Raw genomic sequence first — 20681 nt, forward strand, 5'->3', positions numbered from 1 at the left:
TCTATAAGGTCATAATTGCGGTGCCTAAAAACAACTGCCCTTTCTCTATACAATTCCACAGCACTAGTATTGTTTGTGGAAGTCAATGTCCTCTAATGGTAACAGGACACCTTGGAGGAAGGCAACAACAATAAGCAAAGAAACAGAAACTAAAGTACAGATGGTAGAAAAACTCTCTTGCAACCTTGCAAGAAGACAACTGAAGTCCTGAAGCAGGGGTTTGATCATTCTGTGTTTATCATAAAACTCTCCCATCACAAACAGTTACCTTCTATATAACCATCAAGCTTTAACAGATTCACAGAAAATTTAAGATGGCAAGGGATCTCTGGAAGTCACCCAGTTCCACCTTCTGCTCAAAGCACAGTTAACTTCAAGATCATACAACTTTATTCAAGTTCTGGAAATCATAAAGGTTGATAGTTCAAGGCACCTTTGGGAAATCTTATGAAGAGCTTTTTTTTTTTTAACCTCATGGCCAGTCAGAATTTTCCTTACTGGATCTTGATTATTGCCTCCTGTTCTCCCATTTTGTTTCTCTGAAGAATACAGCTCCTTCCTTCTGTGCTATGGTCCAGGAAGTCTGCATATTAAGTAAAGCTCTCAAGAAGCAGCAGAAGGTCATTCACTTTCAGGACCTGAGTGCTTTTAATGACTCATTAATGATTCCTGGAGAAGCTGGCAGCTCATGGCTTGGACTGCCATGCTCTTAACTGGGTAAAGTACTGGCTGGATGGCCAGGTCTGAACAGTTGTGGTCAACAGTCAAATCCAGTTGGCAGCCAGTAATGAGTGGTGTTCCCAGGGGTGCAGAATTTGGGCCAGTTCTGTTTAATCTCTTTATCAATCATCTGGACAAGGGAACTGAGTGTACCCTCAGTAAGTTTGCAGACCAAAACACGTTAAGTGGGAGTGTTAATCTGCTTGAAGGTGGGTAGATCCACACAGAGGGATCTGGACCAATGGGCTGAGACAAACTGTATGAGGTTCAACAAGGCCAAGCGCAGTGTCCTGCACTTGGGTCACAACAATGCTACAGGTTCAGGGAAGAGTGGCTAGAAAGCCACCCAGTGGAAAAGGATCTGGGGCTGTTGATTGACAACCAGCTGAACATGATCCAGCAGTGTGCTCAGGTGGCCAAAATGGCCAACAGCATCCTGGCTTGTACCAAGAAGAGTGTGGCCAGCAGAACCAGGGAAGTGATTGACTCCTTGTACTCAGAGTTGGTGAGGCCCCACCTCTAATACTGTGTTCAGTTTTGGGCCCCTCACTACAAGACACTGAGGTGCTGGAGAGAGTTCAGAGAAGGGCAACAGAGCTGCTGAAGGGTCTGGAGCACAGGTCTGATGAGGAGCAGCTGAGGGAACTGGGGCTGTTCAGCCTGGAGAAAAGGAGGCTGAGGGGAGACCTTATCGCTGTCTACAGCTACCTGAAAGGAGGTTGTAGCATGGAGGGTGTTGGTCTGTTCTCCCAAGTAACAAGTGATAGGGCAAGAGGGAATGGCCTCAAGTTGCAACAGGTAAGGTTCAGATTGTGTTAGGCTAATGGTTGGACTCAATGATCTTGAGGGTCTTTTCCACCCAAAACGATTCTGTGATACTATTTGTTGCCTTGCGTAATTGCACCAACTACCTTTCATTAAAGCAACACCACTAATGTTGGTTATGGGTAGGAAAAAGCATCTCGACTTTATAATGCCAGACTAATTCACTTCAAATATTACTACAGTAGTATCTCTTAATTAGAAGACTGTTAAGATTCACTTGTCAATCACAGTCTAAAAATTGCCAAATATGTTAACAATTGCGTGTGTGACATATATAGTGTCATACCTATTTATTTAGAAATATACATTTATGTTTACATATTTTTAAAATGAATGTATTTAAAGTATGTCTTTCAAAGAACCAATTAACTCATGCATACAACCTGAATCAAGTGCAAACTTTAAAATTATCAGGACTGGTATCTTTGAGCTCTTTGCCGTTATCTATAATTAATTTTTCTTTGAGCAAATAATCAATTCCTTAACACAAAAAGTTTGAAAAGCTAGCGTAAAGAACTTTTAAGTGAAGCGCAAGAATAAGATTCACCATTCTGTAAGTAACAAGTTGTATAATAGGTAAACTGGATGAAAATTCTAGATGCCAAATCCTTTTTCTACACATATGAGTGCAGCGATGTGCTTCTCCTGACCCCTGCTTTAACCTTTTTCTGTAATCTCGCTCAAGTGATAACCACCAATGGTGGTTGCGATGGATGTATCCGCCTCAAAGTAGATTCAGGGGAGACCAATAACAGCACAATAGTCAAGGGCTATTTCATGGTAACACACCCACCCAACCACAGCACTGGTCAATGTCCAACTCAAGCCACATTTGGAAGAAGGTAACATCTGCAGTCAGTACCCAAATATGACTGTGAGTCAATCATCTTACTCCATAAATAGTGGACATCCTAGAGCTCTTTGGGCTCTCCTGCACAGCAGTGGCCTGTACGCCATGACTTCCCCTTGAGTAGTGACGCCTCAAGGCTGAGAGATTCCTTGCTGCAACAGATCCTTGGTCACTAATGGCATGCTAAACTTTGAAACTGCAGATAAGCAATATAAAGGATTGAGTGCCTATATGTAATCCTTTAGATGTAAACTGTTGAATGAATTTAAGTCTGGATCCAGCTGCACCTATACTCCTCTCTGAGGAGTTTAGAAAACAAGGGGTTACATTCTGAACCTCATGACTCAACAGGAAGGTCTCCCTGACAGTTTTGTTCAGTAAATAACAAGGTATACTTTGCCATCAAATCTTATTAAACTACTGTCGCATTTATCATTGAACTTCATTACCTCACTGTTTTATATCAATAAAGTTTATTGTTGCTTCTCTTTTACGAGTGAAGTGCATCCCCCTCACACCACCCGTGACAATCAGACTGTTTTCAACCTCTAAGAAGTAACTGCAACTTAGAAGTATAACATTTGCATAGCCAAAAAAGCCAGCTGCATAATAAAGTTTCAGATCAGTGATTGCGCAAAATCCTGCAGCAACAATTTCTGTTTTCAGTTCCGTAAAAACACTTTTCCAGTTAATCAGGATGCTAATAATGAAAGCGTTTTACCTTGTGAAATTGATGACTCTCCCTTTGCAGGTTTAGAGCTGCTAACCTGAGCATTCAGAAGTGCATCTCCTGATTAAAAAGAAATAGGGAATAGAGCTAGAATAAGTTCTTTTTAAGTAGCAACACCTGTAAAAATCTTGGTATTTAAAAATATCTAATAGTTAAATTAATATTTAAAAATAAAGAGTATCCATTACTGACATTTTCAGAAAAAAACGCCATCAGTACCTCAAAGTAAATTAAGACATTTCCAGAAAACTTAAGAATATAATGTAAATGCTCTAGTTTTTATTACTTGTGTTTGTTTGGTAAACAGTATGAACTCAAAATTTATTTAGGGCCTATAAACCAAGTAACTGCAGATTTCAAAGAACTCTAGCTAGTTTGCCCCCAAATGGCAAGCAGAAATCTAAAGCAGAGGCAGCCCTAAGTATTTCAGAACTGCATAGCTATTTATAATCTCCACCTTACCATGAAGGCACTAGATATGGCTGAATTATTTTCAGGTTAGCGTGATACAAGATGATATGCTAGCTACAGAGTATACAGACATCTGGAATTACCACTGCTTGAAGCTGTTTGTGTGTAAACGGACCGAAAAAATAAAACAGGAACCAACTGATCTAGTCCTCATGGATAAGAACCATGCACTCAGTCAATATGCAAACAAGTGTCAATAAAGCAAGCAAATGTCAATGTATTGTTACAAGATACCAGGTAGTTGCTAGGCTTGGGTCTTTTTGCCATTTCAGTAGAACATCAAGTGTATCAGTAGGTTAAAAATCTGTCAGAAAGCTAAACTGTTTGTGTCTTCAGATTCTTTGAGCTTCTTAAACTCTTTCTCAGTTGCAGCCAAATATGAATTCCTGTGCCTACACACAGTTTGAACCAGCCCATGCAACTTTTTTCTTAAACAGTAGCAGCCATAGAAGCTGAAGCCTACATTTCCTTATTGAATCTTTAGCTATAATAATTGATTACTAAATCTCAGCCAGATGTGCCCCACCATTATGAAGAGCTTTAGTACAGATACTACTAAATCAATGTCGAAAAACATGTCTACGTGTGAAGCAGTGAATGATCTGTAAAGAGAACTCATGGGCATAACCTTCCCATCCAGGAAGTCTTCAAAAAGTTAAGGAGTTGGTGTTGCCCGCAGCAGTACTGAGGGTGCCTTGGAAGTTTCCAGAAACAAAGGGCAGAGTCAGCAGAGCACAAGTTGGAATGGGGACATATACCTACGCAGCTGTGCAGCTATTAACAGAGCACCAGTGTGGAGGCCAGCATCTCAGCCATTTACTCCAGAAGATTCTCTACTGAGCTCCTTCGAAAACGTGGCTCAAAAAAGGGGAGTTTTGCACAATCAAAAGTACCTTTACACAGCTTGAAATATTCTCCTGAAGAATTAAACCTCCAAAGATACCTAGCATACATCCAAAACAGAGTAACCATTTAAGCACTCAAGCAAAGTTATCTTTCTAGAACATGTTCATAGACCTATCTACCATCACACCTTTATTTTTTCTGAGAACAACCGGAAGCGATGGTGTAGGCATCAGCTGTTCAATGGATGCAGCAACTGTATTTTCCACTCCTTGGAGATTTGATTCTCCTGAGCCACTGTCGGTCAGCACCTTGTCTCGCTTACGCTGCTGTCGCTTCTCTCTGTTACTGATTTTTGTTTCCCAGGTTCCTAAAACATCCCCCAAATGAAAACATTACCAAGTAAGTCAGAGAGCTGAAAGGAAAGAGTTTTAGCTTGTTTGATATTGAGGTGAAGTCTGACTACAGGTTCAGCTTAAATCACAGACATGGAAGTCAACTTCAACGTTAGTTTGAAAACATGAATAACTGGCCAAAGGTAAGTTTTTCTGGATTCAATGCGGTAATACTTCCCTTTATAGAACAAAACATGAGAACCTTACTATTCCTGACTTTTCCCAGTTTTTCTAAGTCCAACTTAAAAAAAAAAATTAATCAGTTGATTTTATTAAAGATCAGATTGTTGTTTCAAAGATCAGATTTCCAGATACAACATGCGACTGTGAAATTATAATGAGTTTGGTTTTCTCTGTGAAGCACAAAGTAAATCTTCAACAACATTTAAGCCAAAATATGTCTAATTGCATCTTCTTTGTGTTTGTGTTCAGTACCTTCATCAACTTCCTTTCCATCTAGACGTGATGTATCCTGAATTGTTTTAGCATCTCCCTTTGATTTCTTTTTTTTCTTTGACTAGAATAAAAAAAAAACACAACAAACTCTTATTAATTAATTAGTGATCACATGCCATAGTGATTTAGAATTCCCTCCCATTGAAATACAAGAATAAATTTAAGACAGATTTTCCTGAACAACCTTGTGCATGGGCAGTTCCTTGAAAGGAGTACTAAATACTAATTCCTAATCATAAGTTAAGACTATTGAGGTAGCATGAAAGACTTATGTAGTACACAAATGGCAGGTGAAGGGAACGATTACTCATGCCACAGAACACAAAGGCTGGTGGAAGCAGCTATGCTGATGGCATCACAGTCACAGACGAGTATGAACTGTCTGGCAGGCAGACCCCACTCTGGCATAATTTGTTTTGCATAGAGGTATGCATAAAGTTATACATGGAGAAATAAAGAATGCCAGTGACTTTAAAAAAAAAAGTAGGTAAGAAAATTCTACCTTCGAAAATGACTTCAAAACAGAAACTGATTAGAGTCTATACAATAGATACACAGGGAGTTTTTGTTGTTGTTGTTTTAGTTTTGTGTGGTGTTGTGTTTTTTTTTTTTTTTTTTAACCTCCCCTCCCCTGCCCGGGTTTCACCACTTGTGCCTTCTTGATTATACAGGCAGAGATAGATCAAGAGAAACACAGAGAACCCCATCTGCGAAGCAGTTTTGGTGCACCAGGTAGCAATACAAAGTGCTAAAAAGATAATCTAGAGAAAAAGAAAGATGAAAAATGACCTAAGATACTGGGCAAGTATACTACAGAAAGCTTTGGAATGTAATCTTTTGATAAGCTAAAGAGACTCTTTCTTAGAAAGCAAATACAGTACTGAAAAGCTTTTCAATCTAGTGAAGAAAAGTGTAAGAACTATCAGATAAACCTGAATAAAAAACCACACAGACTCTTTAAAGAAAGATGGCTATCCACTCAAATGTTATAGGGGAAACTATTCACTGTCTCTGGAATATTCGAATAAGGATACTCTAATAATGCAGGATGTCTTTCTGGAATACATGCCTCCGTCAGAGTAAGACGAGTAATTGCCAGCTTGATACTTGAGTTCAAACCACATGATTTTCTAGTTTCAGATGTCCAAGAAGAACAACCTCTCTAGAATTCAGAACTGATAACAGCTAAATTATCACCACAGCTGTAGCAGATATCCTATGGAACCACAGTAGCACGCAGTTTGAGTTAGCAAGCTCAAGAATTATCATGTATCGTCAATAGAGGTACTGAAAGCAGTATAGCCTGTTAGTGTAGCAGCAGAAATAATAAAAATTACACTTTGCTGCTTATATGTAATGCTGTGCCAACACACCTATGACACTTAGGGAGCTGACTTCAGTAGTTAACTCATGATTTACTGCATTAGGGGACCCACAATCTGGACGTACCCAAAGTGATTTATCTCAGGTATTTGCTCAGTAGACTACCTTTACACACCCCCAGCTATTCAACTTCTGAAAATTATCCAAAAGAGACGGGCCAGTTTCAAAAGCAACCTGAGAAGAATTGGTTCTGAGAGTATGAACAAGCCAAATTATTTGCCAAAGCACCTTTTAATGAAAGAATTAAAAAGGAAAGTGGACAGCACAAAAACCAGTTATTAGTTGCTTCTTGGAACTCAAGCAGAGGAAAATTTGGTATGTTTGTATCTATATCTCCCATTTTCAGCTAAGTTGAGAATGGAAGTTGAGGTCTTAGCATCTCCCCACACAAAGCCATAACTACTCAACTGTCCTCTGGCACTAGAACACCTGAAATGACTTCAGAAGTCTCCCAGACAGCAGTTTAAGATGACTGCTCTTCCTTTTTTAAATAACTAGCTCCTACAGAGGTATTGACATAAAATTTTACACTTCTCATGAAAACACTGAAGTTTAACAGTTTTAAAATAAGTCTGTGTCTAACAAATACTGTTTCTAAAAAAAAAAAATCAAGAATTCATATCTTGAAAATACATTTACTTTCCTAGCCTGAGTTACTAGAACCTAATCTGAGAAACCAAAACTATAATTAGTTAACCAATTTACTTATCACCTACCAAACTTAGTGCTCTAACAGTCACTATCTTGGTAGCAAAGTGACTGAAACACCAGGAGACGTCAAAGGTTACTGAGCAAGCTACCCATCATTTTGCAGAAACCTATTCATTTGAAGTGTCACCTTCTGCAACACAGAAAGTCTCCAGCTTCCAGTCTTGGCTTTGCCACCAACCAGCAAGCACATGAGGAACTCAGCAGGCCCACCAAAACGTTTAAGTCTTTAAGATGCACTGGTCCCCAAGCAAGAACAACAGAAGAATAAACATTTCTTCCTCATCCCTAATGTTCTGTTTATATATAATATTCAAGACAAGCCAGTAGTGTGTTTACAAACAGAATGGGCAATGAAGTTGCAACATCCTGCAATCTCATCCATGGAGTCACTTCCTAGATGCAGTCTTTTACACTAAAAACAAAACCCCTGTACTCTGCAAGTCACTAAAATTGAAACAAAAGGGAAGAAACTATCCAAAGTGTCAACAGACTCAAGCCCTACAAACAGCCACAAATCCAGACATTAAGTTGTATCCTCTTGTTCTGCTTTGCTTAAATATCTACCCTGAAAAAACATGCAGGAAATTCACAACCCTGATGCAGCTAAGAAGCACAGAAACACAAAAATACCCTTCAGGTCAGAGATTATGTATATTTTCATATATCTACACGCGCACACAGTACTTAAATCCTACCCATTGACATATACCATCCATTCCAAGCTACATAAAGACACATACACAGGACCTACAATCTTTTCAGCAGGTTTATAATGTTACAAATGCAACAGATGCCTTGAGAGGCTTAATTAAATAATTACATGTCTGTAAATTTACCTGTAGTTTAAAGAAAGTTCTTGGGTATGCTTTTAATTTAAGTGTAACAATCAACTCCTGAGACAATCATGCTTTGCCCAGGGTCCCCCAAAGTAATACAAAACCATCATTTGCGTAAGCATGTATATCCAGGTAGTGGTACTGATTTCCTGGAGCTGCAACTTCAACTTAGCATTTCAAAATTCAGATCATGTTTGCAATTTTAGGGAAAGCTTGACTTCAGCATTCAAACACCTTACCTACTAGGAAACCTGCTTGAGACAAAGTGAAAGTTGAGAAGAAAATACAGATACAGCTATTCTTTCAGGATCAAATTTGATTATGTTCTTGAAAAAAAAATAAAACAAACCAGAAAGCCAATCTGATAGGTGACACACGGAGATGAGAAAGAAGTGCGCAGCACAAACTGTTAAGGCAAACCCATTTCACAAAAAGAGTCTTTCTATTTGCCAATGCTAAAAGCATTTAGAGCCCTATAGCCAACTAACAGGACACAGTCCTTTAGCCAACATACCAACTGCAAAATAAGTTGTTATAGAACAGTCAAGTAAGTTAGTTAAAGCTTGAACGAGCTACACAAATTACAACAATCAGCTACTGGTTTCTGCCTGTTTATGCATAATCATTTATTTTTCTTATACTCCTCAGTATAATTAGAACAAATGCATTTAGTTAAAGATAACGAATCAGAAATCCATGAGAGTAGGAAAATTTCATGCACAATGCTAGCAAAAGAACCAAGCCAAAATTATTGTCAAAGGCCTATCATAAATAAACCATGTTGCCTAGAAGTGATAGCATCTGTGATAAGGCTAGAAGATATTAGTCTTCGGAGTGCAAAAAACAGCAGTCATCAGTATGGTTACCTTTTAGATGAAGCTACAGACCAAGTTTTAAAAATATGTTTTTAATGTAGCCATTCAATTTGCACAACAAAAAGCTCACACCAGAATTCAAAGCCCATATTTGTCACCAGAAATTAAGAACTCTAATCACTAATGGATACATCTGACAACAGAAATAAGCAGGCACATGGTCTTAATCCTTTGAATAGCAGTCCCTCAATTGTTAGATCATTTACAAGCTATTTAACAATACTATCATTATGTTGCATCTCCATGGAAGCCAGCAAAGATGAAACACAAACTTAATTTCTGAAGGCTTAACATTTTCAGCTGGTGAAGAGAGATATCAGTGCTTAGTGGGGAGGAGGGTTTGCTGGATGTAAACATTCCATAAGGCATGATCTCAGAAGTTAAGAAAATACTACTTTAGCTCTTTCCAACACCAGACAGATTAGATTACTACTCTTCATAGTAAGAAATACACCTCTTTACTCATGTAATAGGATTTCAAATCACAAATAGAGTTCTTAGATATTGAAATAACATGCACTAAACTTTGTCATTTCATATCCGTAACTGACCTTTTCATTCTTCTTTTCTGTGTCCACAGGTTGCTTTATATTTTCTTTACGGACAGTTTGTATTACTTCATCCTCAGACACATCAAGAAAAGACCGTCCATTAGGCTGTGTAAACAGTAAGTGTGAATAACAAAACAATTTGAGAAAGCAGATGAAGCAAAGCTCAAATTACACTTATACTGAAACGAAACTATTTGCTGACTGAAAAATGCTCAGAAAATTATTAAATACAGCAGACAGAATAATGGATTGGTGTTCAAAATATCTACTGCAATTCTACATTTACCAAACACAGAAATAAGAAAGAAAACAGGTCTCCTAATTTCATCTCAGTTCTACTCAACCCAGGAATTGCTTCTCAAAAGGTAAATTTCTGAAAGTCACCAGCTTTCAAAACAGCCACAGTTCTCTGTAGCTGTCCTGAAAACTGGCTTAGAACAGCTACAAGTTGCATGTGCCATAGCTCATCTAATTAAATGAACACCTTCACCCTTTTGTAGCAATTACGCAACAGGTTGAAGTTTAAAATAATTTTACCTTGACCAAATTTCTACCTATGCATAACCCGCACAGCTCATTTCCTTCACAAGTCAAACTTCCTAGTAGAGCAGAAATTAGAAGTCAAACACAAAGCACGACTAAGCATGATATCCCATTGTTCTTTTCAGACAGACTTGATTACAGTTGTTACCTTAGTCTACCATTTTCCACTCACATACTAAAGGAAAGAAAATCAGCATGTATTATTTAACATATAAAGTTAAAACTCCGGACAGTCATTAAAGTAGTCTTACCATTGCCTTTGGCAGCAAAGGCACACACCTTAGCCTACATATTCCCTATGCAAAAATGTAATAATTTTAAAAGTCATGTTTATTGTTAACAAAAAACTACGACTTAAGTTACTGTGCTTAGCTCCAGATGAAAATAAGCAAAGCATTATACTACCATTGCCATTAATGTCACTGAGTGAAAAACAATTATCAATAGTAGTAATTGATACTGAGTCTGCACAAATTTCACATTGATTCACACTCATAACAGTTCAGATAAAGACTGAAAATTAAATAAGACAAGCATAAATAACTACTTCATACTTGGTTTAATTTCTGCAATTGCTTTTTAAAGAAACACTAGATTTATTTTTGTTATTAAAAAAGGCTATTTTAACTCTGCATCACATGCACCCGATTGCTTTAAACAAAGGCCGTGTTACAACTTAGTGTGACCTGTTCCTTCAGATATCAAATCTGATCCTCAATTTAACTGGTACAGGTAATTTAAGTCTTGCCATGTTACATTATGCTTACAAATCACCGTTGGCATGCTTTCATCAGTACATAACATAATATTGCTTACTGTAGTTATCCAGCATGCCAACTTCTTATTTTGTAACTATTAATAGAAATTGAAAGATCAGGTCACCTAACCCCTCTTCTCTTCCAACAACCAGCTTCATATCCGAAATGCAGTACAATTCCCTCAGCATTCTGAAAATGAAGTCTATTTTACATATCTGTGTGTCAAAACTCTCTAAAAGTTCCTCTCAAACCTCATAGTACTAGATTCCACAAACATACCAACGACCTAGTATACAATCTTGAAAATAACACATTGGCAAAAGTCAGTTCATGAGCCTCCCTCTTTTCTCCAGATTTCACACAGCCATGTTATTAGTGGTGTGATGTCTTTCAATTCATGTCAGTACCTGTGATGTTCAAGGTCTTAACCTGGAAAAAGAATTACTATTTCTAAGTTATGTAGCAGAAGAGTTAGGTAAAGGATTTTCTGCATGTAGTATTGAACTTGTGTCAAAAATGTTTATAACCAACTAACTTCTTGAATTCTACACCTTGCTCTGCTTCTTTGCTATTACATACATACCTTAAATTGAAACACACTTTCTTTACCCCTCTCAAAAATCCAATAGGTAAAAGTTTAAATTTTTAATCAAAAAAAACAAATCAGCTATTTCTCTGAAGTAATAAACTAAATCATATCCACTAAGAACCCTCTGGAAAAATTCATCCACATGACTGTTTAAAAATGCTGTCTGATCATCTGATCACGTATTTCTAATGGTTGTTCTTTACATTTCAAAAACTGTTACTTTGATGTATTTCTCCCTCAATGTATCCCTGAATTGTAACAGTCTCCTTTTTAGTGGAAGCTTTCCACATTTATTTTCTGCCCACAGATGAATCATAGAATTTTAACCAAAATTCATGTGATCATTTTTGGACATACCAAAGATAGTAACAGAAGCAGGAAAGAAAGCTTTTCTATAGTATTCAGAAATGTTTATTTTAAAAGACAACTACAGCGAAAAAGATTAAGTTAAATTTTTATGGTAATATATTAAGCATCCGCAATATTAATTCACTTGAATTGTGCAATTATACGCCATCTTTTTTTCCTTATCCTAAAAACTATAGGGAAGATGTAACAAGGCAGAAATACTCCTGTCAATACCACTACTGACTCCTGAACACATCTTGCTTGCTGACCTTAAAATCCCCATATTTAAATAAACCTTTTTTCGCGTACATTTAAGAACATTAAGATAATCCAAAAGTAGAAAAGGTTTTGCTAAGACTGCTAAAATGAAAAATATTGCACTGTACTGCATTTAAAAAACAATGGATAACTCAGTTTCACACTTCAAATGGCAGTAATGAAATAGCTACATTATTTGAGTCTTACAAGGCCATATTTGCCACAGTCCTTAGTTTCATATTATAAAGATATGCCTACTTAGAATATCTTTGGCCAATGAAAGGATCTGTTTACCCACATTATTTTCTGTAAGCTTCTCTTAAGGAAGAAACTAAGTAATTTTTCTCTCTGAGCACTGGAGAATCCTACAGCCCTACTTCTGCAATTTAACAATTAACACATACACAAAACCAACATGTGAGTATCAGTTGAAAGTATGAAAAAGTCTTTATGGAGTCTATTTCTAAGTGCAATAAGCATAAACCAGTCATAGCCTGACAAGTTATTTCAAACAGATCAAGTAGGAAACTCTCTCAAACGAATGCAAATGCTTTTACTAAAATGTGTAGCTTTTACTGTCCAGGTGTACTTCAAACAATAGGAAGTGCACAGTCAATTTGTTATTTTCTGCATCTACAAACAGATGGTATGAATGGCTTTCTACAGTTGTAGCAGAGTACAGTTGATGGTTACTCTCAAGTTTCTAGGGTATTTTGCAGATTGTACAGAAATCATGTATGAACAGTTTCACCTTCTTCTGCTGAAAGTTTGAAAAGTACAAGAGAGGCACAGCAGTTATTCAAAATGGATAGGAATTAAAATTAGAGATCAAGGGATTTTTTGAAAGAAAAATAAATTTAACAGGGGCCAAAAAATTCTCTGACAGGAGACAAAGAGCTCTGCCCCTGCCAGGAGCTAAAAACCAAACCACCCGAGTAAAAAGAGAGAGAAGCTTCAGGTTTACTGCAGAGAATCTAAAGGAGGATACCATGATACCACCTTGCTCCAAGCAGCTGGAAAAAGCCAAAATTGGCTCTGTAAACTAGTGTTAATGAATGCAAAACTATTTCAGCTTAATTTTTTCCCCTCAGTCTGCCCACAGCAAGTAAATAAACAGAATCTCATAGTTGCTACTGTATCCAGTCAACACAGTGCTATTCAACAAAAATTATTTTACTAAAAGTTTCAGTTAAGTTGTACCCTACCTTTACAAGAACCAAATAAAACCACACGCAAGAAAAAAGCAATAATACTATTCTTCAGAAAGGGTACAGCGAAGAACTTCTCTGATCCTGACTGATGAAGAGTTACTCATCACTGTTATACGATGAGCTCGGTAATTCTACATTAAAGTGACCCCACAGCTTTTAATTAGACATCTGTAGTGTGCTCCTTAATGCTACAGACCAGTTGCTCTAAGCTTTCTGAAATGCCCACAGTGGAAATCTAGACCCTGGCATAGCAAACCCTGTAGTAAATCTACCGATAATAGGTTTACTCTTTTTTCCTTCACAGACCTTAGTATTAACATCACAGCATACAAAAACAGAAGATGGAAATGACAAGGCAGCAGCCAGTAAGATTTATTTTTTTTGTTGCATCTTTAAATTTCCAATGTTATTTTCAGAATTTTTCATGTGAAAGTCAGAAAATATTGGGACATGCTAATACAGGTCTTTATGAACTGATCTTGGAAAGCAAGCACGAGACATGAGACAGGGCTATTAAACTTTGCCACTGGTATAAACTTATTTGCACTACAACTAATGATTCAGTTAGTGCATTTTGTTTTTTGGAGAAAGTGGGGTTTTGTTTTGTTTTTCAACTCTGCATGTAAATAATGAATACCAAGTACTACAAAAATAACTTCAAAAATCTTAAGAATACGGAATGACAACTTGACATACGAAAAACTATTTTATGCTTTTGATTATGAAAATACTTGCTCTTACACAGCCTCAACTTGCATTATTTTGTGCGTGAATAAATGAAACTTGAAACAATACAAGTATTTATATTCACCAATAAGTCAGTTAGTTAAGTTTTATATAAAATTAATACAAAGTTTGCTTTTATGGAGCCCTACACTACAGATCACTGCCAAGTTAACAGTGTCTCTACTTCTTCACTTTATCTTTTGTTGAGGCATTCATTATTGTCTTCAATGATGACTTGCAAGAGTTTACGCTTTGTTTTTATACTGGAGGTTAAAGAAAATAAAACAAGCAAAACCTAAATTATTTCTAGGTTAGTATTTATTTTCAAGAAGGCATAACAGATCTACTAAATCTCAAAGCATTTGCTGCTCTAGGTGACAAAAAAAAAAAAAAATCATCTTTACCATGCCTTCTCCAAAATGGAGACCTAACCATACTGGAAAGATTCTAAATCACAATGCTTCCTCTTCTCGGTGCTCAGTGTTCAGTCTCTTGCAACTTCCAGAATCAACTTCAGTAGCTCACTGCTCAAAGGCAGGCTGGTGGCGTACACAGACTCTTTTTCTTTTAAGATATTCTAACCTTAACTTTTCATTAAAGAAAAAAAAAAAAACAAAAACTTCGAGTCTAATACTGCCACAGACTCAAACAAAGGTACAACCCCATTTTCTTTCCTTTTTCTGGTCATGAGGCAAACATTTCAGATTTTATAGAGCAAGACACAATTAAAAGACACAGTTTTAGAGGTAGGGGACATGTGCTGCACTTTCATTCCTATAAGCCACTTGGACATAAATAGGATTACAAACATACTAACAATATAAAAACTATCGAAGCAATTCCTTCAAGCCCAAAATTATGATAACTGGAAGCTTGAAAGGGATAGTTGATAATTTCTGCATTCTACTGATTTTCTCATGAAGTGAACACATACTGTCAAAGATGGAAGGCTCCCACATACTGAGGATTAAAAACAAACAAACAAAAAAAAGAACAGGAATGATCTCTTTTTAAGGGGCTGCTAAGACAGATTTCCTCATTAAAAGAGATGATCCTTACTGTAACAACTAAGTCAGACATATTCCTACTGAGGCAAGCTCACCACAAGACTGATGTTAACATCTTCTGTCGAAACGACACTGCAAAAAGCCTTACTCAAGTTTGAATCATCACAGCATTTATAGGCCTTACAATGCCGTTTCAAATAGCCTGTACCTGTCTGACTGCAACTGCTGGCTTGAAAATCCAAGCCATACTAAGGTCTCCACTACTGATTCCTAACTTTGCAAGCATCCGATTAATAATAATTTAAAAAAAATAGTGCTTTCATACAGCTGTTTACACTTAAAAGCTTATAAAAAGAAACAAGCGTTTCCATCACCCAGGATTATTAACGTGTAACGTTCGCGTGTGCACGCTGCCCCTCCAGGTTTTTCAAGGCAGCCGAGTAGCCCAGATGCCACGAGAGAGCTCCAGACAGCCAGGACCCCCACATCATTTCCACAGACACACAGCGCCCAGGTGAATCGCACGGCGGCAGCTCTATGGCATCCCGACCCTGCGGGCGGTCCTCCCCCCTCTCCCCGGTGTCTAATCAACTTCCCCGGGCCTTGTTCCCGGTGCCCCCGCTCGGTAAAACGCTTGCAACGCTTGCCCCCCGAGCAGGGGTCACCGGGGACAAGGTCCAGGGAGAGACGGCCGCGCTGCGGGCCGCTCGCCACACGCGACCTCCACCCCACCCGCCCCTTTGCGCAGGGGACTCGCCGCGCCCGCCCGGGCTCCGCGGCAAACCCGGCCGCCACCGTGCCCATCCCGGCGCTGTCAATGAGCCTTTCCTCCCCTCTCTCCCGCCCCGCCGCGTCCTCACTCCTTTCCTCCCCAGCGGCGCGGCCCTCGCAGCCCCCTCACCCGCGCCGTTTTCTCCGGAAGCTTCTTCTTGTTTCGCTTCTTCTGCTCGTCGCCTTTCAGGTGCAGCTGCCCGGGGCCCGGGCCCGCCGCCTTACCCTGGCCCCCGCCGGCTGTCAGGCCCGCGCTGACCGTCTCATCGCCCTTCCGCTCCGCTGCGCCCCGCGTTGGCTTCTTACGGAGGCCGCCTCCGCAGGCCACGGCCAGCAGCAGCCCCAGCAGCGCCAGCCCCAGCGCGGCCGGTACTACCAGGGCGAGCCAGGTAGGCAGGCCCTGCGGGTCGAGGCCCAGCTCGAGGCCCAGCTCGGCACGCAGCAGGCCCAAGCCGCCCGACAGGACGTCCCGCACCCGGGCCGCCGCCTCCTCGGCCTGCTGGGCCGCTGTCTCCTGCCAGCTTCCCGCAGCCATCACGGCCCCCTGCCCCGCAAAGGCCCAAACAGGGCGAGGCGGCGAGAGAGCGCTCAGGCCGAGCGCATCGCGGCCTCGGGAGAGCCGCGTTCGCTTGCCCGAGCGGAGCCGCCGCGGGTGTGAGGGTGAGGACGGGACACGAGCGAAGCCTCGGCGGGACTCGGCTGCCTCAGACCCGGAGGCGCCCGGGTCTCCTCCTCTTCCTCCTCCCCGCCCTCCGCCTCGCGCGCAACGTCACCGCCTCGCTGAGCGCCCGACGCTGCCGCAGCGCGCCGCCATCAGCGCCGCGCGCGGGGCGGAGGCTGACGCCTGACAGGCGGGAGCGGAGCTCCCCGCCCCATCAGCGGCCGCCGGGCGCCCTCCTCCTGCCCCGCCCCGCCCTACCCAGGGTGGTGCCAGCGGCGGGGGCGGTGCGGGGAGCAACCTCGACGTGGCAGCCAGCGAGCGCGGCGGCGGCGGCGGCGGCGGCGGGCGGAGGCCGAGGGGCCGCTTGGCGCCGCCCGGTGGTGGAGCCGCGTTGCCCCTGCGGCCGGGGCGGTAGACCTCGCGGCAGTTCACATGGGGCCAGGGCGAGCGGCTTCGCTGCGGTAGCGGCTTGAGGTGGCCGCTTGTCGGCCTCTGCAGCCGCTTTGGTGGCCTGGGTCCTTCCCCTGTGGGCACCCCCCCAGACACGCGTCCCTGCTGCGGTGCGGGCCGCTACCATCCGCCCGGCGTGGTGCTGAGGCCGCGAGTGAGGAACGGCTTCGGTGTGGTGTCTGTGCCACAGCAGGGCCCGCCCAGACCCGCGGTAACGTGGGTCCATTTCCACGGCAACGGTCACTCGTCAGCTCTATTTTAGTTCGCGGTTGCTCCAGAGAAGCGGTGCAGCTCTGGTGCGGGCATGTTAACTGCCGGTTTGTGGGTGCTGGAGCCACCGGTGCGACTCCAGAAGCAGCCCCGGAGCCATGTCAGGGCTGTCTGGGACTTGCAAGTCGGTGTTGTTGCCTGTCGGGCTTCAGAGGCCGCGGTGAGGGCCCCTCAGAGACCGTCTCTTCAGCAGGGACGACATTTGAAAATGTTGCCAAAAGAAGAATCAGTGTACTTTTAGTTACTTCTGAATACGCTAGACAAGGTCATATAACAACAGAGATATTTTCTAAAAGCCGTATTTTCTAACAACATCCACAAACTGGCACTGCTTTGTGAAAAATACAGCTGTGTATATCACAGTGGGAGTTGTTTTATCATCAGGAACTCCAAACCTGTGTTCCTCCATGAATGTTAAAAATGAACCCTTAAAAATTTGACCCCAAATGCATGTCTTGATCTTTAAAAATATATGGTCTTACAGCATCCAGCATTCATGCAGAATTTAGGCTGTCAGAACCTCAGAGCTGGCATTGATGAGTGGCTTTACAGAGACTATAGTCTTATGCAGCGGTGCATTGCTGGAAAGTAATGCTGTGTCCCACTCTTTCCATTTGCAATTCTGCTTACAAAAATGTTCCTCTCTCTCATAGCCTGCTAGAAAAACATCTGGGTTTAGTGCATTGAAATTTACACAGGATACTGTCAATTCAAAATGTAAAATAAAATTTGTTTAAACAGCACAGTGATAGTTTATGCTGGTTTCATATACTCATAACTTTGGTTTATTTTGTTAATGTATTTTTCACATACAAGTATTTATATGTTTTTAATGTTCTCATTTTTGTTTAGTAAACTACTCCTACATTGCTTTTAAGTCCTAGTTTTTTTGGTTTTGCTTTTTGTTGGTTTTGTTTTTGTTTTAATACCACCAGGTTGTCAATTCCTGCTTTTCTAATTGACTTCAGTTGGAACAAAGGATATTGCTGGAAGTAGGGGCAGCAACAATCTTAGGTAAAACATTTTACTGGTAGACATTTGTATACTTTTAGAAGGTTAGCTTTCTTTTCATTCAAAGTCATAATACTTTGGTTTTTTTCCATAAGGCTTTCATGCTTTAGTGTAGACCATGCACATTTATTGGAAAATATTAGCTATCTTTGTACTGTTTTTTGCACAACTCAGCCACTTTAACATGTTAGATAAACTGTTTTATAAGTAATTGCTTTGTTTAAGATGTTGCCCTACATAGATAGAAGTGATAGAACAGAGATCACATAGTTTTAGTTCGAAATACATTATCTGAAAAAAAATATGCCTAACAAATTTGAAAGTATCATTCAGCTAAAATGGATTATTTTCTTTTATTTTTTAAACAGAGGCCACAGAACAGTCGATATTGTTCATTTTAAAGAAAATAGTGCAAGAGGATGGTGGGGCTGAATTTCGCAATGCAAGTGATTGGATTTAAGACCGGCGGAAGGTTTTTAAATGCAGCAGCCTGGCACCACCGAGTGGCAGCATCGTGAATAACCGAGCAGTCGTAGGAAACAGATTGACGTAAAGAAAAAAGAGGTAGCAGATCCTCGCTTGAAAATAGCCACTTTCGATTTGATTCGATTGGTAAAGCAAGTTAGTCGGAAACTAATAAATATCTTTATATTCTGAATTAACGAGATACAGCCATAAATAGGCATACAATTTGTAGCAAGTTGAAATATTTTGAAGGAAGTTTGTGTGAGTCATTAAAATGGCAGGAACATATGTTCTATTCTGACAGTACTGATCAAATAAAGCAAATGTTCTATTTCTTGCTAATTTTAATACTAATATTAGTTTGATATTAATCTTCAAATGTCTTAATAGATTTGACCCAAACTACCCCAAGGACTCTTTCTGGTGCTGAATATAGCTGTCATTCTCAACCGTCTTTCTGACATTATTCTCCAAAGGGACACAACAGAAGGTTGAATGACATGTTACAAAAAAGAAAATAATGACAAAACCAGAACAAATGAAGAGAAAGCTTAATATTTTTAATGTAATCTCATCCCTGCAAACATTTATTGTTTTACCACACCTGCTATTAGCCATACCCTATATAATACCTTTCCACAACTGTGTTTAAAACTCAACACCTGCCATTTGGCGTGGCATGAGGGAAAAGGAGCTATTACTTCACAGATGTCAAAATACCTATTCCATACAGTTTTTCTGATTATCTCAAATAATGTTGAAGCCATGTGGCTTGCAGCTCTTGGTATTCTTTAGACTAGAAATCAGATACAGCAGAAGAGAATTAAGCCTCTCAGCACATAAATAAAGTAAGCAGAACTCCAATGAAACACATTCAAGGTTTCTCTTGTGTGAGGAAGTTGAACAAATCTTAAACAACAGGCAATCTATCTCACATAGATCTTGACTCCAAATTGAATTAAGATGAACTCAGTACATGACTTATTGAAAATACAAAGGCAGATACTAATTTTTTATCCTGAAGGAAGGAAAAACAATAAAAAATCCCCGATCCAATAATCGCCACCCTTGGCAATGTTAACAAATAACCAGAAAGGATTTGAGCAGTCTGCAGACAGAGTTTTTCTTGATAAATGACTCATCTAGGTCATGGTTGGGTGTCTTGGGCTCAGCCCAGGCTGTGGATTTGGGTTAGAGTTAAGGACTGGATTAAGAGCAGGAGAGTAATCGCACCTGGAGATGCACTTGGAATGGAGCAAAGAAGAGTGGCCAAAGAGGAGCAGGAGATGGAAATAATTCTTCCCTGAGACATTTTTCATCCAAACGGTGGCTGGGCATGTTGGCTTAGCTGATGGCTGGGGCTAGGGTTAGCGTTAACATTTCATGCGTGGTTGGGAGAGAGATAAAGCCTAGACCTACAGTTGGTGCGGGACAGAAAAGGAGCATCCAGAGTAAGAAGGAAGCTGCAAAAATAGTTCTTACCTGAGGTCTTTTAATCTGGCTGCTAGCTCAGGGTCTGGAGCTAAGGCTCAGCCCATCCTTTGCATTCAGACTATGGGGCAGAACCTAGAGCTCCACTTGGAGTCAACCTGAGATAGGGTGTTGAAGGAATTATCTTCTGAGAACTTGATCATCTTGGCTATGGCTCGGGGGTTTGGGGCAGTCTCTGTTGATGTTAGGTCTGAGAGCTGGGGCTACAGTTAGGCTTAGGGGCAGGGAACAGACAAAATTTGGATCTCCATTTGGAGTGGTGCAGGAAAGGAGCTGCAAGAAGTATTATGCTCTGAGAAATTTCTCTGGTTTCATCTGATTGATGAATAGGGGCCTTGAGCTAAGTCCCAGCCCACACCTATGGATCTGCTTTTGTTTAGACTTGGGAGAAGAGAGAAAATCTAGAACTGTACTTGGACTGGGATTGGAAAGAGTCTGCCAAAGGAAGAGGCAAGGGACAAAAAAAATTGTCCCCT

The 20681-nt window shown here is 40.5% G+C and overlaps 1 protein-coding gene across 1 annotated transcript in view; it reads right to left on the minus strand.

The window, feature by feature from the left end:
- Positions 1-16679, minus strand: part of MTDH (metadherin) — a 39079-nt gene extending 22400 nt beyond the window's left edge. The window contains exons 1-5 of the mRNA XM_065830660.2: positions 15988-16679; positions 9647-9751; positions 5270-5351; positions 4630-4809; positions 3117-3185 (exon numbers count right to left, since the gene is read on the minus strand). Of these exons, the coding sequence (XP_065686732.1) occupies positions 3117-3185; positions 4630-4809; positions 5270-5351; positions 9647-9751; positions 15988-16392 (841 nt within the window). The 5' untranslated portion in view covers positions 16393-16679. The remainder of the gene's footprint in view (positions 1-3116; positions 3186-4629; positions 4810-5269; positions 5352-9646; positions 9752-15987) is intronic.
- Positions 16680-20681: the final 4002 nt, after the last annotated feature.

This window comes from Patagioenas fasciata, chromosome 2 (genome assembly GCF_037038585.1).
Source record: "Patagioenas fasciata isolate bPatFas1 chromosome 2, bPatFas1.hap1, whole genome shotgun sequence".
NCBI classification, from domain to species: Eukaryota; Metazoa; Chordata; class Aves; order Columbiformes; family Columbidae; genus Patagioenas; species Patagioenas fasciata.